At 40.9% G+C, this 17135-nt stretch overlaps 1 protein-coding gene across 5 annotated transcripts in view; it reads right to left on the reverse strand.

The window, feature by feature from the left end:
• TBCA (tubulin folding cofactor A) overlaps window positions 1–13236 on the reverse strand; it is a 112239-nt gene extending 99003 nt beyond the window's left edge. For all 5 annotated transcript variants that reach the window (XR_014058463.1, XM_081505946.1, XM_081505945.1 and 2 more), the window contains exon 1: window positions 13078–13236. Coding sequence is in view for 4 of the 5 variants with exons in the window: in XM_081505946.1 (XP_081362072.1) it covers window positions 13078–13130 (53 nt within the window). In the remaining variant the exon portion in view is untranslated. The remainder of the gene's footprint in view (window positions 1–13077) is intronic.
• Between the last annotated feature and the right edge of the window lie 3899 nt (window positions 13237–17135).

A 17135-nucleotide genomic window follows, 5' to 3' on the forward strand; every position in this document is an offset into this window, starting at 1 on the left:
TTAGATATATGTACACTGTAAAGTTTAATAGAATAAAAATTTCTTAAGGACTAGGCCCAAAACTTTGCCATATTAAGTTTCCCTGAAATATCACCTACTGCCCATAATGAGATTTCAATTTACCTATATCCTTACTATTTTTCTCAGGTTTCAGAAAAAAAATCCTGGTATAGATGAGTCTATTTATGTAAGTAACTTAACAATAGGCAGTTACACCACACACACACATAGACACATAGTAAATTAGAATCAAAAGGAGATGGTGCTCTGGTTAGCTCTAGGTAAACTAAAAAAACATTTTTTAGATTAAACTTACTAATAATTAAAAATGTGTTGGCAACAGACTTGCTTTCTAGTTGAAAACAGCCCTGGGTGGGGGTGGGAGGGAGGCTCCAGAGGAAGGGGACGCGTGTCCTCCATGGCTGACTCACGTTGCTGCACAGCAGCCGACCCGCCGCTGCAACGCAACCATCCTCCAATGAAAGCCACATTTAAGAAATCCTTCAAAGTTGTCAACTTTTAAAGAGATCCTTCATATAAACATATTTTATCTTTCATTTCTCTAATAAAAACACTATCCTGACAAAAGTCTTTAAGTGAAGAGTGTGATTACCCGCAGCTATTTTATTGCTCATTTGAAGTGTAACTGGAGTATTCAGCAATCACTCTCTTTTCAGTCTCTCACTTTTAGTTATAAAAGCAAACTTCAATTATGTGAGGTGTTCCCCCTCATATAATTGACCTCTTTTCTGGTTTTCCCCATTCCTTGGCTCAATTTGCAAACAGATATTAAATGCGTGTTTTAGTATAAGCAATGCATTATATACCATCCCTTTGGTCCTTAAAAAGATGAAAAGAACTGCTTGGCCTTAAGAAAATTTTTGTAAATCTTATATAGTGCAGAGACCTTGGAACTTAACATCCTAGATTTGAAATGAAAAGCACTGTACCAGTAACCTAAGATGACTTACACTTCAGTAAACTTACAGATCTTCAAAAGCTTCACAGAGTACAGACTTATTTCAGGCAATGGATGCACATTAAAAGCGTATCATTTTAGTACAGTTCAGAAGCTGAGGATCATTTAGTGAAAAAGTAGATGCCTACTTGTTTGGAGACAAATAAACCCTAAGTTAAAGCATATGTGCACACATAAGGCTCCGTAAGATATTTCTTTAGCACAGGTAAAAGAATACCAACAACAAATAGGGAACTTAGTTTAAAAAGTATTAAGGAGGGTTTGAAAATAACTATAATCTAGCATTAGAATTGTAGGGACATCTTCTGACAGTTGTGGTGAATCATTTATAGATTTCAGAATAAGGACTCTTAAAAACTTACTACTCACTTGATTCCTCTTCCCTGAGATAAACTGTATGGAAGTGCAATAAGAGGGAAACTGGCTTTGACACATTATGTTAACAAAGTTGATACAGTATTTTTTAAGGTGTTAAAAAATATGGGGTCACTGATATAAACAGAGATATTTTGCTGGGGCTTCAAAGCAGAGAATCAACACTTCAGCAATTTAAAGAAAAATAGCCACTACCAAGTCCTGGAGATTAATTCAAAACACAAGTTTCACGTTCCTCCCTTCTCTCTCTACAGGCAATTAGCGAAAATGACAAACAACTAAGTTTTTTTTCACAATTTAAAAGAAAGCATGGGACTTTCCTGGTGGTCCAGTGGTTAAGACTCTGGGCTTCCAATGCAGGGGACAAAGGTTTGATCCTTGATCAGGGAACTAAGATTCCATATGCCATGTGGCACAGCCAAAAAATGTTTAAAAGAAAGCATGTTTCAGGGATGATTGGAATCCTATGTTCCAAGTTCTAAGGACGGAGGTTTGTGACACTGTACAGGAGGCAGTGATCAAGACCATCCCCAAGAAAAAGAAATGCAAAAGGCAAAATGCACTCATTTTGCACTACCTCACAATTGCACTCATCTCACATGCTAGCAAAGTAATGCACAAAATTCTCCAAGCCAGGCTTCAACAGTATGTGAACCAAGAACTTATAGATGTTCCAGCTGGATTTAGAAAAGGCAGAGGAACCAGAGATCAAATTGCCAACATACATTGGATCGTAGAAAAAGCAAGAGAGTTCCAGAAAAACTTCTGCTTTATTGACTAGGGCCAAGCCTCTGACTGTGTGGGCCACAATAAACTGGAAAATTCTTCAAGAGATGGGAATATCAGATCACCTTACCTGCCTCCTGAGAAATCTGTATACAGGTCAAGAAGAAACAGTCAGAATCAGACACGGAACAACGGACTGGTTCCAAATTGGGAAAGGAGTACATCAAGGCTGTATATTGTCACCCTGCTTATTTAACTTATATGCAGAGTACATTATGTGAAATGCCAGACTAGATGAAGCACAAGCTGGAATCAAGATTATCAGGGGAATAAACCCAGGTATGCAGATACCACCACCCTTATGGCAGAAAGTGCAGAAGAACTAAAGAGCCTCTTGATGAAAGTGAAAGAGGAGAGTGAAAAAGCTGACTTAAAAAACAACGTTCAAAAAACGAAGATCATGGCATCCGGTCGCATCAGTTCAGTTCAGTCGCTCAGTCGTGTCCAACTCTTTGCGACCCCATGAATTGCAGCACGCCAGGCCTCCCTGTCCATCACCAACTTCTGGAGTCTACCCAAATCCATGTCCATCAAGTTGGTGATGCCATCCAGCCATCTCATTCTCTGTCGTCCCTTTCTCCTCCTGCCCCCAATCCTTCCTAGCATTAGGGTCTTTTCCAATGAGTCAACTCTTCGCATGAGGTAGCCAAAGTATTGGAGTTTCAGCTTCAACATCAGTCCTTCCAATGAACACCCAGGATGGATTTCCTTCAGGATTGACTGGTTGGATCTCCTTGCAGTCCAAGGGACTCTCAAGAGTCTTCTCCAACACCACAGTACAAAAGCAAGCATCAATTCTGTGGCGCTCAGCTTTCTTCATCGTCCAACTCTCACATCCATACATGACCACTGGAAAAACCATAGCCTTAACTAGACGGACCTTTGTTGGCTAAGTAATGTCTCTGCTTTTAAATATGCTACCTAGGTTGGTCATAACCTTCCTTCCAAGGAGTAAGCGTCTTTTAATTTCATGGCTGCAATCACCATCTGCAGTGATTTTGGAGCCCCCCAAAATAAAGTCTGACACTGTTTCCACTGTTTCCCCATCTATTTGCCATGAAGCGATGGGACCAGATGCCATGATCTTAGTTTTCTGAACGTTGAGCTTTAAGCCAACGTTTTCACTCTCCTCTTTCACTTTCATCAAGAGGCTCTTTAGTTCTTCTTCACTCTCTGCCATAAGGGTGGTGTCATCTGCATATCTGAGGTTATTGATATTTCTCCCAGCAATCTTGATTCCAGCTTGTGTTTCTTCCAGCCCAGCGTTTCTCATGATGTACTCTGCATATAAGTTAAATAAGCAGGGTGACAATATACAGCCTTGATGTACTCCTTTTCCTATTTGGAACCAGTCTATTTCTCCATGTCCAGTTCTAACTGTTGCTTCTTGACCTGCATACAGGTTTCTCAAGAGACAGGTCAGATGGTCTGCTATTCCCATCTCCTTAAGAATTTTCCATAGTTTATTGTGATCCACACAGTCAAAGGCTTTGGCATAGTCAATAAAGCAGCAATAGATGTTTTTCTGGAACTCTCTTCCTTTTTCGATGATCCAGCGGATGTTGGCAATTTGATCTCTGGTTCCTCTGCCTTTTCTAAAACCAGCTTGAACATCTGGAAGTTCATGGTTCACGTATTGCTGAAGCCTGGCTTGGAGAATTTTGAACATTACTTTACTAGTGTGTGAGATGAGTCACTTCTTGGCAAACAGATGGGGAAACAATGGAAACAGTGACAGACTTTATTTTTTGGGACTCCAAAATCACTGCAGATGGTGACTGCAGCCATGAAATTCAAAGACGCTTGTTCCTTGGAAGAAAAGCTATGACCAACCTAGACAGCATATTAAAAAGCAGAGACATTATTTTGCCAACAAAGGTTCATCTAGTCAAAGCTATGGTTTTTCCAGTAGTCATGTACGGATGTGAGAGTTGGACTATAACAAAAGCTGAGTGGTCAAGAAATTGATGCTTTTCAACTGTGGTGTTGGAGAAGACTCTTGAGAGTCCCTTGGACTGCAAGGAGATCCAACCAGTCCATCCTAAAGGAAATCAGTCCTGAATATTCATTGGAAGGACTGATGCTCAAGCTGAAACTCCAAAACTTTGGCCACCTGATGGGAAGAACTGAGTCACTGGAAAAGACCCTGATGCTGAGAAAGATTGAAGGCAGGAGGAGAAGGGGATGACAGAGGGTGAGATGGTTGGATGGCATCACCAACTCAATGGACATGTGTTTGAGCAAGCTCCAGGAGTTGGTGATGGACAGGGAAGCCTGGCATGCTGCAGTCCATGGGGTCGAAAAGAGTTGGACACAACTGAGCTACTGAACTTAAGTTCCAGGGTCTCTCCTGGAAAGACTACCCTGTTTACAAATCTACAGAATGATGATGATGATGATGACAGCAGTTAATAAATACTGAACACACATTAACATACACTGAACATAACGTCAGGCATTTGGGCTAAGTGCTTTACATGATTACCTTAAAATTTTCCAAACAACAGAACAAGAAAGATTCTATCATTAACCCATTTTCCAGCTAAGAAAACTGGGGCTTTTAAAGGTTAAGTAACTTGCTCAGGGTCATCAATGTAGCAAGTGAAGCCTGGGCTTCCATCTCCTTAACTCCAACTGCAGCAATGATATAGTAACTATAATGCCGTCACATCATAATTGATTCAATAGCTCCTGCTTATCAGGTCAAAAAGTCCTTACAGAGGACTTCTCTGGTGGTCAGTGACTAAGACTCTGCACTCCCAAAGCTGGGGGCCAGGGTTCAATTCCCAGTCAGGGAACTAGATCCCACATGCAGGAACGAGATCCCACATGCAGCAACTAAGGGTTCACATGCCACAGTTAAGATCAAAGACTCCCACATTGTGCAACTAAGACCCAGCACAGCCAAATAAGTACTTTTTTTTTAAGCTTACAAAATTGTTTTAAAAAATCCTTATAGAATAAGACATGAATTTGTCCACTGGAAAGACTTCTACTGAACATATACTAAATGCCAACACCATACCAAATGCTTCAAAGACAGAGGTTCTGAGTGAGGCTGCTAAATAAGTGATCTTTGGATCAGTCATTATTTTAAAACGAGCTCTATTTGGAAACATTAAACAGCATCACAGTTAGAATTTTGTTGTATTAATTGTATTATTGGAAATGGAAAGTTGGAATAGGAAGACCACACATCTAAGCATTTGTATTCTAAATACTTCTGGACTACTTTTTTTTAACAAAAATTTCCAACCTGGCTTTTCTACAGATTTTAAATATTTTCTACCAAACAAAAAAATGCAATGAAAACACAGAACATATCTACACACACACACACACACACACACACACACACACACACACACACACGGGTCAAAGGATCTTTCGTTTCCATATTCAACTTGCAGAACAATACAGGTTGTGCTGGGAAAATCATGGTCATGAGTGGCCTTAGCTTTCTTCCTTTCCAGCTTAGAGGGACATCTGGTTGCCAGCTGTGTAGCTCCCAAGTGTCAATGTTTGCCAAGTAGCTGGCTGAAGGTGGGGAAGAGATGACCACCTGCAATCCATTTTGACAGTGACTTTGACCACCACTTTGGAGAACTGGATACAATACAGAAATTCCAGAGTTGGCTAAATTTCAAGGTAAGAAGTTGGCCATTTTGGCTGAACTTACTTTAACTCACATCAAAGGCCTATGATGTGGAAGAGGAGAAAACACTAAAATATAAAAAGTTACTAAAGCTTACAAGAAAAATTTACAAGGCTATGCCCTAAACCTCTCCCAGATATTGTCCATCATATTTTCAGCCATAATTACTTTAAAAGGGGTAAGTATATACAATTACAACTGAAGGGGGAAACACCAGACAAGTACAACTAAAGGCAGAAAACTGTATCTCCACACAACATATGAGTCATTCATATTTTTCATGAAGCACATGTGTCATCCATAGTTTTCACTTTTGGGTCAATATAACATATGTAACAGCATATACATACACATTATGTATGTCAGTATTACATATATATTTAACAATGTGGCAATTTTACTTACCTCCTGTGCTTTTTTAATGCCTGCCATACAACTTGTGTGTGTGTGTGTGCGTGTATATATATATATATAAGTATATATATATATCATACCTAGTTGTTTATTACAGGTATGGATATAAACAAACTTGGGAAGATGCAACAGTTTGGGAAAGGTCCTTGCTTTATATAAAAAAAAAATCAATACAATTTCCCCACAGATTCATGATGTAAAATTCTATAATCAAGGCTTGTAGATTTGTAATTATGGTATGTCAGCTACATTTAAACAAGAGTGTTAAAAGATTGTTAAAGTTAAACTAACACAATTGCAGTGTGAATTGTCCTAGTCTCATTCTAATCTACTGGTGTCACTTTCATTTAATCAGAGAAAAACTATGGGCCAATGTCAGAGCTATTTCCGATGCCCTAACATTCTTTGTTCACACTGGATTTTAAGCCATTACCAACCTAAAACGGTTATAAAAACATACATTTCAGAAAGCATTTTTAATCAATTAATTCACTCACCAATGGGCATTTTTAGCAAGCTTTACTGAAAAGTACGTTGACTTAAAGTTATTAAATAACCTTTTATGTTAAATGAATGAAAACATTATGGTCTTGCAGAAGAATTTCTTGAATTTACCATAAACACAGCCTTTTTAAAAACACCCTTATTTATAAACAGAAATCATACTTGGAAACTTGTCATAGATGTCATTTAGCTGAAATAACATATCAGCATTTAAAACATAAATGCTATTTTTTCTTCTCCTTTAGTGAAAAATGGGGCAAAGAGTATCTTTAATAAATGGTATTGAGAAAACAGGACAGCTATATGCAGAAGAATCAAATTGGACTACTTTCTCATACCATATACAAAAATAAGACTTAAAAGTAGTATCTGAAATCATAAAACTTCTAGAAGAAAAAACAGGCACTATACTCTTTCACATCATTCTTAACAATATCTTTCTGGAACTGTCTCCTCAGACAAGGGAAACAAAAACAAAAATAAACAAATGGGACTAATCAAACTAAACATATTTTGCACAACAAAGCAAACTACCAACAAAAGGGAAAAGTCACCTACTGAACTGTAGAAGCTATCTAAAAACATATTTCTGACAAAAAAAGGATTAATAACCAAACTATACAAAAAACCTCACATAACTCAAGATAAAAATAAAGAAAACCCAATTTAAAAAAAAGAAAAATGGGTAGAAGACCTGAATAGACATTTTTCCAAAGGAGATACACAGATGGCCAACAGAGACATGAAAAGATGCTCAACATCACTCATCATCAGGGAAATGCAAGTTAAAACCACAGTGAGATATCACCTCACATCTGTCAGAACGGCTATTATCAAAAAGAAAACAATGGATGTGGAGAAAAGGAACCCTTGTGTACTGCTGATGGAAATTTAAGTTGGTGCAGCCAGTATGGGAAACAGTATGGGATTCCTCAAAAAATTAAAACCACCATATGATCCAGTGATTCCACTCTTGAGTATTTATCCAAAAAAACCCAAAAATACTAATGTAAAGATACATACATTCCTACGTCCCTTGCAGCATTTGCAACAGCCAAGATCGGGAAGTAACCCAAGTGCCCATGAATTTGTTGTTGCTGTTGTTACTGTTGTTCAGTCACTAAGTTGTGTCTGACTCTTTGTGACACCATGGACTGAAGCATGCCAGGTTCCTCTTTCCTCCACTATCTCCTAGAGTTTGCTCAAACTCATTTCCACTGAGTCCATGAACAGAGGAATGGATAAAGAAAATGTGATTGATAAATACAATATACACATACAATGGAATATTAGCCATAAAGAAGAATGAAATCTTGCCATTTGTGACAACATGGATGGACTTAGAGAGTATTATGCCAAGTGAAATAAGTCAGATAGAAGAAAACAAATACTGTATGATTTCACTTATATCTGGGATCTAAAAATCAAAACAAATGAACAAATATAACTAAACAGAAACAGAATCAAACACAGAATAAACAGGTGGTTGCCCAAGGGGAGGCATATAGGGGGAGGGAAATAAGTGAGGGAGATTAAGAGGTACGAACTTTCAGTTATAAAATATTAATAATGAGTCATGGCTACCAAGGGGGAAAGGGGGAGGTGGGAAGAATTGGGAAACTGGGATTGACATATATACACTATTGATACTATGCATAAAATAGACAACTAACTAAAACATACTATACAGCACAGGGAATGCAACTCAATGCTCTGTGGTGACCTAAATGGGAAGGAAATCCAAAGAGAGAGGATACATGTATAGCTGATTCACTTTGCAGTACAGCAGAAACTAACACAACATAGTGAAGCAACTATATTCTAATAAAAATCAATTTAAAATAAATTATCTCAATAAAACCAGAAGAAAAAAAACAATGCCATATCTTCTACTTCAGAGAAAATTATTTTCTAAATCACCAATAATTTAATACAGAAAAAAAGCTACTATGGCAAAACTTCATGTTTACAGGATGCATTTAAATTTTAAGTAAAGTACAACATTTAATTCACAGTTGTACTATCATCAAATAGTCTCCAAATAATCACAGCACACAGAAAACAGTGCTATGTTTGCTAGGTATATAAATACTAATACAAATCATCCTGGCTTGCTTGAGACTTTCCCAACTTCAGTACTGTAGGTTCCACATCCCGGAAACCCTTCAGTCCCAAGTAAACCCTACAACTGATGCCAGTGAGACACTAGGGGGAAGGGAGGGGAAAGAAAAGATGTACAGTTCTGCACTGGAAAAGAAGAGATCGGGAGTCATGTTTGGTAACTCCTTGCTAGGACTGCCAGATTAGCTGTGACCCAGTCACAGACAAGTAGGTCTATCAATCTAGAACATGGATTCAAAGCTTTAAAAAGAGCCTGCCAGAGCCAAACCTACCAACCAGTACCCACTAACAATGAATCACATGCACACACAGGCTGCTTCTTGAAGTAACTTAGTATAATTACTCACTCCAAGTACACATATATCTCTACAGTTCTCAGAATTATCCCTGAGAAAACAATCATGTTGGGAAAGAGATATTTGACAAGTCCTATGAGTGAGAAACTCAGAACCAAGTCAGAATCAATGCTGTTTAACAACCCTTTCCTAGTAACTGGACTCTCCTATTTCTAGGAATCTAACCTCTTCTCTTGAAATCTATTTCTGGAAATCAGATCCTTTGCCTTTGTTACAATGTGAGGTAACAAAGTTTCTCTATGACTAGAGCACTGTTGAGGCTTCTTACCTTACAGTCTGAAATCACTGTTTTGCCAACATGCTGAAAAGTGCATCTTTCCACTCACTGTTTGATCTCTCTGTTGCCAAATACCACCATCTACTTATTGCCTGTTTCCATAGTCCAGTAACATTCCATCTGCCTGCCCAGATTTCTTTCTAAATTCAAGCCCACTACAGGGAATTCCTAGATCACCTGAAGAATTTTAGCAGATCTGATTAGACACTAAACGCTAAGAATTCACCCTCCCTAGTACAGCCTACCCAAACTGAACTCTAGGATACTACCTGGAATATATTTCTAAGTGGCTTTCAATTCCTGGAAGGAAAACTGAAGGAATCCAGGGCTTGAATGACCTATAAATCTCTTTTTCCAAATAAAAGTTGTTACTTCTGAAGATAAATGAGGCTATGGGAAATGAACATCTTGACTAGAAAAAAGGTGCTGAGACCAGAAATTGAATTTTAGATGACTGCTTTCTAAAACCAGTGCTTTTATGAACGGGAGTTCATAAAACCAAGAACATGTCTGAATCATGAAACTAATTGAGAAGTCTTTGAAACTAAATTTGGAGAGGAGAAAAAATGCATCTTTTTATAATAAAAGATGTTTAACTTATATAGAGAAGAATATAATGAAGACGAATGACCATTCATCTCCAACAATTACTAATGTGTTGCCACATATGCCTCATCTATTCTCTTTCCTTTGCTGAAGTAAAACGTAGAATTCTAAAAAACAGCATACTAAGGCAGATGTTGGAAGGAGTCAAAATAAAATAATTTTCAGGGAAAAGTAACAGAAGAGAGAATAGCGAACAATATTTACAGGTTGAGAGTTATCTACCAAGGCAAAATATGGTTAATAAAAAGCTAAAATACAAATTTTATGGCTTTTTTAACCATATCTCATTTCAGTACATACAGACAAACTCTAACCAAAATGCCAACACAACAGCCATGAAAAAATGTACAGTGGGCATTTGATTAATTTATAAGCAATTTGAGATATTACAGTAAATTATGAAGAGATTTCATTAAAATGATAAATGTATGTAAGTATAAAGAATCAAAATTAAACTTTGATAATGTTCTATTATTGAAATAAAATGGAAACAAAACTTTATTTCCAAGCAGTATCTATAAGTACTTAGGAATTTTTGAAAGCCTAGAAACTTAATTATGCAAATAAGTGTTGTTTGTTGTTGCTGTGCCCAGTCATGTCCTCTCTTTCCAACCCTAGGGACTGTAGCCCGCCAGGCTCCTCTGTCCATGGAATTTTCCAGGCAAAAATACTGGAGTGCATTGCCATTTTCTACTCCAGGGAATCTTTCCTACCAAGAGATCTAACTCACATCTCTTGCATCTCCTGCACTGGCAAGCAGATTCTTTACCATTGCACCACCTGGGATGTCCCAAATGAGTGTGTCTCCCCAAAATAACAAATGTTGGGGAGGTTGTGGAGAAAAGGGAACCCTTGTACACTGTTGGTAGGAATGGAAATTGGTGCAGCCACTATGGTAAACAGCATCAAGGTTCCTCAAAAAACTAAAAATAGAACCACCATGTGATCCAGCAATTCCACTCCGGGGTATTTATCTGAAGAAAATGAAAACACCAAATTTGAAAAGATACATGCACCCCAGTGTTCACAGCAGCATTGCTTACAAAAGCAAAGCTACGGAAGCAACCTGAGTATCCATCAACTGATGAACGGATACAGAAAACGTCACACACAGACACCACAGACTACTACTCAGCCATAAAAAAGAATAGAATTCTGCTCTTTGCAACAATATAGATGGACCTGGAGGGCATTATGATCAGCGAAGTAAGTCAGACAGAGAAAGACACACTATATGTTATCATAAAATGTGGAATCTAAAAAATAAAACACACTAATGAATATGACAAATCAGGAACTGACTCACAGAGCAAACTGGTGCTCACCAGTTGGGTAAGGGAAAGGACAGCACAGGGAATGCAGTCAATATAACAACTTTAAATGGAGAATAAATAATAAAATTCTGAATCACTATGTTATATATCTGAAATTAACACTGTAAATCAACTATACCTCAATAAAAAAGAAGTCATTTCTCATGACTTTCCATCTAAAGCACTCTTCTTCATGTCCTTTTGGATATATTTGGAAACTCATTTTGCCAAATAGATTTATGAAAATGACATAACCAAAGTAAGCATAACAAAAGTGAACAACAGAACTCTGAATAACAGCGCAAATTATGTTTTCAATTACACATCTCAACTCTATTATCCCACATTAAAAAAATACCCTTAGGGGTGGCGCACTGTAACTTAAAACAAAAGACTGTAGGTTAGAAACCTTAGTTCTTTCCCTGCTCTGCCACTAACTAGGAATGACCCGTAACAAGTTTACTTTTTCTATTTCAACTTCAAAGCTCAGTTTCTCATTTGTAAAATAGGAATACAAATCATAGTATTAGTTAACATGTACTAGTAGTTTCCACATACTGTTAAACAGAACAGCAGATGCTGCAACAACTGCATGAGGCTGTTACTCCATTTCACAAAGGGGGAAACTGAGGCAGATGTAATGTATTCAACAGTATATAACATGGCAGAATCAAGATTGGAACCCAAGCAGTCTCACTTCAGAAAAGCTGTCCACTTCACTACTACTCATCCTTGTCTCCTTACTGCCTTAACAATGACAGTTTCTAGGGAAGTACAGTGTAAGGCTCTACTAATAAGCCTCAGAGGCAACAGCTTCATAAGTGAATCCACTCTCCCCTTTGCCTTGTCATTCCTCTGGTGAAAATATCAACACAGGCAGGAAAGGTGTGCAAAAGGAAGAAGCCAGAGAGCTAGGATTAGACAGATTTACTGCCAAATAACCTGCTTCTTCAGAAGGCTGTTCATCTTTTCTCTTGGAAGTTTTATCTTTTAGGGTCTGAACAATGAAGTTCTCATAAGCACTCCAGTGTCTAACCACGGTTGGAATAACGACGAATTACAAGACTGGTCTACCCAGGATGGTTACGTAGCATCCTACAGGCTCCGGGGCGAGCCGCGGGGACGCTGGCCGGGGAGAGTGAGGCCTCAGAAGTTTGTCGAGAGCGCTGGAAGCTCACGGCCCCGTTTAGGACTGTCCCGCCTGCCATGTTGGATGACAGGGCGCCCGCCAGCTCCCATTTCGGATGAGGGCGGCCTCGTGACGACCTCCTAAACTTCGGAACGGGCTCGCGCCTCCAACTGAGCGCAGGTAGTGGTCTGGAAGCGTCCCCTCCAGCCAGGTTCTCCAGGGAGACCCGGGGCACGCACTCGGAGGCACGACCGCAGTGGGCCGGGCCGCCGCCCCTCCGTCTCCTCGGCCGCGGGCGCGGGAGGGGTGCGGCCGCCGCGACCCTCGCCGCTCCCCCGCCGAGCTTTTGAAGGAACAGGCAGGGGGAGCGGAGGGTCCAGACCGGCCGACTCGGGCACCCGCGCTCCCTCTCCGTCCCCGCCCCGAGCCCACCGGCCGAGGCGCCCCAGGTGAGGCCTGCAGTCCGGGACCCGCCTCGGGCCTGCGCTCCCCCGGGCCTCTCGGGCCGCCGTGAGGTGAGGGAGAGAAGGCAGCAGCCGCTGCGCCGCTTCCGGCTCCTTACCGCTTCACCACGCCGGTTTTGATCTTGATCTGCCTCACGCGAGGATCGGCCATGGTCCCTCGAGCGCCGCGGAAAGGAGGGGCTGAGAACCGGGGTAACCGTGGAGGGAGACGCCGCGGAGGAGGCGGGTCTGTCGGCGTAGCCGGCGCGGCCCGGCGCGCGTGCGCACACTCCGCCGCGGCCCAGGCGCTCGGGCCGCACCCGCGGGGCGGGGGCTGGGAGACGGGGTGGACCGCAGCCTGGGGGCCGGTCACCGCTCACCGCCCTGCCCTGCCTCCACCCAGTTCCCTGGTCGCGGAACCTGCCCTCATCTAGCTCAAATAGCTCCTCTTTTAGTTCTTGAACAAGCCTCCTTTTAGTGTGGATACAAGTTAACACTTTCCCCGGTCTCCGCAGTCTGGGCTTTGGGGAAATTTCAGTGTCTCCCCGGATAGGCTGCTTTGACCATGGCATTGCTTTGCGAGATTATCTGCTTAACGGACGGAGTGACCCAAAAATTGAAGATATTTTCGGTGTAATTATCTTATGTAAATAAGGCAGAATGATGCAGGTTTAAAGAAATAAAATACCATCACTCACATGATGAGTTAAGAGAATCCTTACCCTCTAGTCCAGACCTCTGCATTTATGTGGATAAATGCACCTAATAAATAGTCATTACCTCAAGTGTATCTTAAACATTTCACTTAGAAAATTTGTGTGACACCAAAAGCTTGGGCTTCGTGGTCAAATCAACCCACAGACATTCGAGGTTTTACCCTTTAACGGTTAGATGACACTGGACACGTAGGCCACTTAACCTCATTGCTGAGCCTTTTGCCTTGTATGCAAAATAGAAAAATTAATGTCCTCTTTCAGAGTAGGGGCTTCCCTAGTGGCTCAGATGGTAAATAATCTGCCTGCAATGCGGGAGACCTGGGTTCAATCCCTGGGTTGGGAAGATCCTCTGGAGAAGAGAAAGGCTACCCACTCCAGTATTCTGGCCTAGAGAATTCCATGGACTGTATAGTCCATGGGGTCGCGAAGAGGCCGACACAACTGAGCGACTTTCACTTACAGAGTAGATATGAAGGTTAAAGCAATGCCTGACACATAGGAGATACTCAACAGTTTTTGAGTGTTGCTTTATATTTCCAAAATACCTGTCTATTGCATAAAATGAGGCAGGCCTCCAGTGAGCTCCATCCGCCCTCTTCCTGATGGGGTCCCCCAAGGAACACAGGGCAGTGCTCCTTTCTTTTCTAGCTTCCTGGTATCATTCTTCAAAAACCTCACTGTCTTTACCCTTCCCTACACTTGCTTCCCTCTTGGCTTCTGTGACTAGCTCTGGACAGGTCAAGACCCTGACAGTTCAAGAACTTCAGTATAAATCCAACGTCAAAGTGCACCTCCTGGGGACTTCCCTGGTGGTCCAGTGGTTAAGACTCTGTGCTCCCAAAGCAGGGGGCACAGGTTCGATCCCTGGTTGGGGAACTAGATCCCACGTGCTGCAATGAAAGCTCCCACATAGGGCAAGTAAGACCTGGCACAGCTAAATAAATAAATAAACATTAAAAAAAAAAAACCCACCTTCTGGAGAAAGTCTAGCAAGACTGACCTCTGCCTATTTCATGCTCCTTGGATACTTGGAATCACTCCATATTCATTTTTATTTGGGGTATCTTTCTTTCAAAACCTATGTTTGAGTTCTTCCTGAGAATGTGCTTACTTAACTCTTCATTGGATTACAAGCTTCTTTAGAGACAAACCTTGTCTTCTATAAATCTTCCTCTCCTAACCTCCACCTGTGTTCAGTATACAGCAGGTGTTAAATTCAATAAATATTGTTATCATACTGGTTGGCATAATGAAATACAATTTCAAGTGACACAGCAGAGCTATGACATATGGGGTGGGGGGAGTAAAAATAAAAAACAGAAAGAAAAAAAAAAACAGACTCACCACAGTAAAATGCTACAATCAGAAATCCAGTAGATCATTAATATAAAGTTGTTAGGTAACCCCTTAAGCCAAAGAAACAATAACAGTAAAACCCACACATTAAAAGATTGTGAAGCTAGGGTTCTTGCTACTGTTAAGGATCTTCCTTCAGTCAGGCAACAAAAACTCTTAACACTTCATTCTTTGCTTTTCGCCATGGTTTCCAGAACCTCAGACCTCAGTTTTGCACTGATTTGCAGCTTCTCCCTCAGCCTAGGTTTTTGATGTAAACACCTATTATCTCACCAAACCCCCAACTCTGCCTCCACCCATTTGCTTTTTTTCCCTTTGTTTTAATGATCTTGTATGTGTGAACCAGTAATAAATAAATGTAATATACCAGCCAAAAGACCTTTGCTGCTGCTGTTTACACCCGGTCCTACGCTCAGGCCTTCCCCAGTGGCTCAGCAGGTAAAGAATCTGCCTGCAACGCAAGAGACATGGGAGACGCTGGTTTGATCCTTGGGTCTGGAAGATCCCCTGGAGAAGGATATGGCAACCCACTTCCGTATTCTTGCCTGGGAAATCCCATGGACAGAGGAGCCTGGCGACCCTCAGTTCAAAGGGTCACAGAGAGTTGGATGTGACTGAGCGACTAAGTACACAGCACATGCCCAGGGCCACAGCGTGTGTTTCATCTGTGTCTATGTGTCTGTATTGTATGCTTGAGGCTATGGGCTGAGATCATGGTGTTTGGTCCCATGCCTAAAGATAGGGGATAGGCAGAATGTTTCCCAGTGTCAGGAATTTAGAGTAGTGGTTAAGAGCATGAACTCTGGGGCCAAACTGCCTAGAGTCACTTTTCATCTACTTCTTACTAACTGTGAAAACGTGGACAAATTACCAACCTTTCTATCCCCCAGTTTCTTCATCTGTAAAACGTGGGTGATAATAATAATGTTGTTGTTTTAGTCGCTAAGTCGTGTTCGACTCTTTTGCAACCCCATGGACTGTAGCCCACCAGGCTCCTCTCTCCATGGGATTTTTCAGGCAAGAATACTGGAGTGGGTTGCCATTTTCTTCTCCAGGGCATATCCCTGACCCAGGAATCTAACCCACATCTCCTGCATTGCAGGTGAATTCTTTATCACTGAGCAGAGCCCGATTATAATAATACCTACCTGATAATGTTGTTATAAAGCCTAAATGAGTTAATATTTATAAAATGCTTAGGACAGGGCTGGTACTTAATTAAGCCCCATACAAAGTGTTTGTTTAAATAAATAAGTCATCTGGGAGGTGCTAAATAGGAAACTGAGTAAACAGTAGGATACACACTTGTATGAATATAAAAATATACATTATAATTAATGAGATTATGCTGAATTCCTGTTTGAGTATTACCTGCATATAAAAAGGACCCATGTTAGACTTATCCACCACTGTAGCCCAGCATGTAGCAATGCCTGGCACATAGTAGGTACTCAATAAATATTTCTTGAATGAATAAATCTCTCTTTAAAAATCTTTTCTTTTCTCCATTTAACAATATGTCATGGAGCCTTCTCATTCCAGCAAGAGGGCTACCAAGATAATCTGGAACATCCCATCATCACCCCCTGACCCCATACACGCGTGAGCACGCACGCACACACACACACATCTTTCTCTGTGCCTTGCTCCTTTGGGTCTGGACTTTGAGGAAGTAGATCAATGGAAGGTTATTTCTTGTTACTATGGGAGAGTACTAACCACAGGAGGCCTGCAAGATCTAGGCAAGCAGATGCCCTATGGTATTTGGAATAGAAACTATGCAAGCTGCATTTCTCACTGTGTGACACCCTTCTGTTCTGTTATCCATAAGCCCTTTTTTTTTTTTGGCCACACCAAATGGCATGTGGGCTCTTAGTTCTGCGACCAGGAACTGAACTTACCTCCACAGTGGAAGTGCACCGCTGGAAAGTCCCATCCATAAGCCTTAATTGAGTTCTGTTTAAAGATCCAGCCTCGCCTCAGGTGAACTATAGAAATGAATCTGTAGGGGATTCTGTAAGCGATCGGTTTATCAACATTCATGGTTGAAGGCTGAAGAGATCTGAGAGGTACCCAGGACTCATGAATCTGGCAGGACATGAGGA

Source organism: Giraffa tippelskirchi, chromosome 7 (assembly GCF_054371585.1).
Source record: "Giraffa tippelskirchi isolate mGirTip1 chromosome 7, T2T-mGirTip1v1.2.pri, whole genome shotgun sequence".
NCBI lineage: Eukaryota > Metazoa > Chordata > Mammalia > Artiodactyla > Giraffidae > Giraffa > Giraffa tippelskirchi.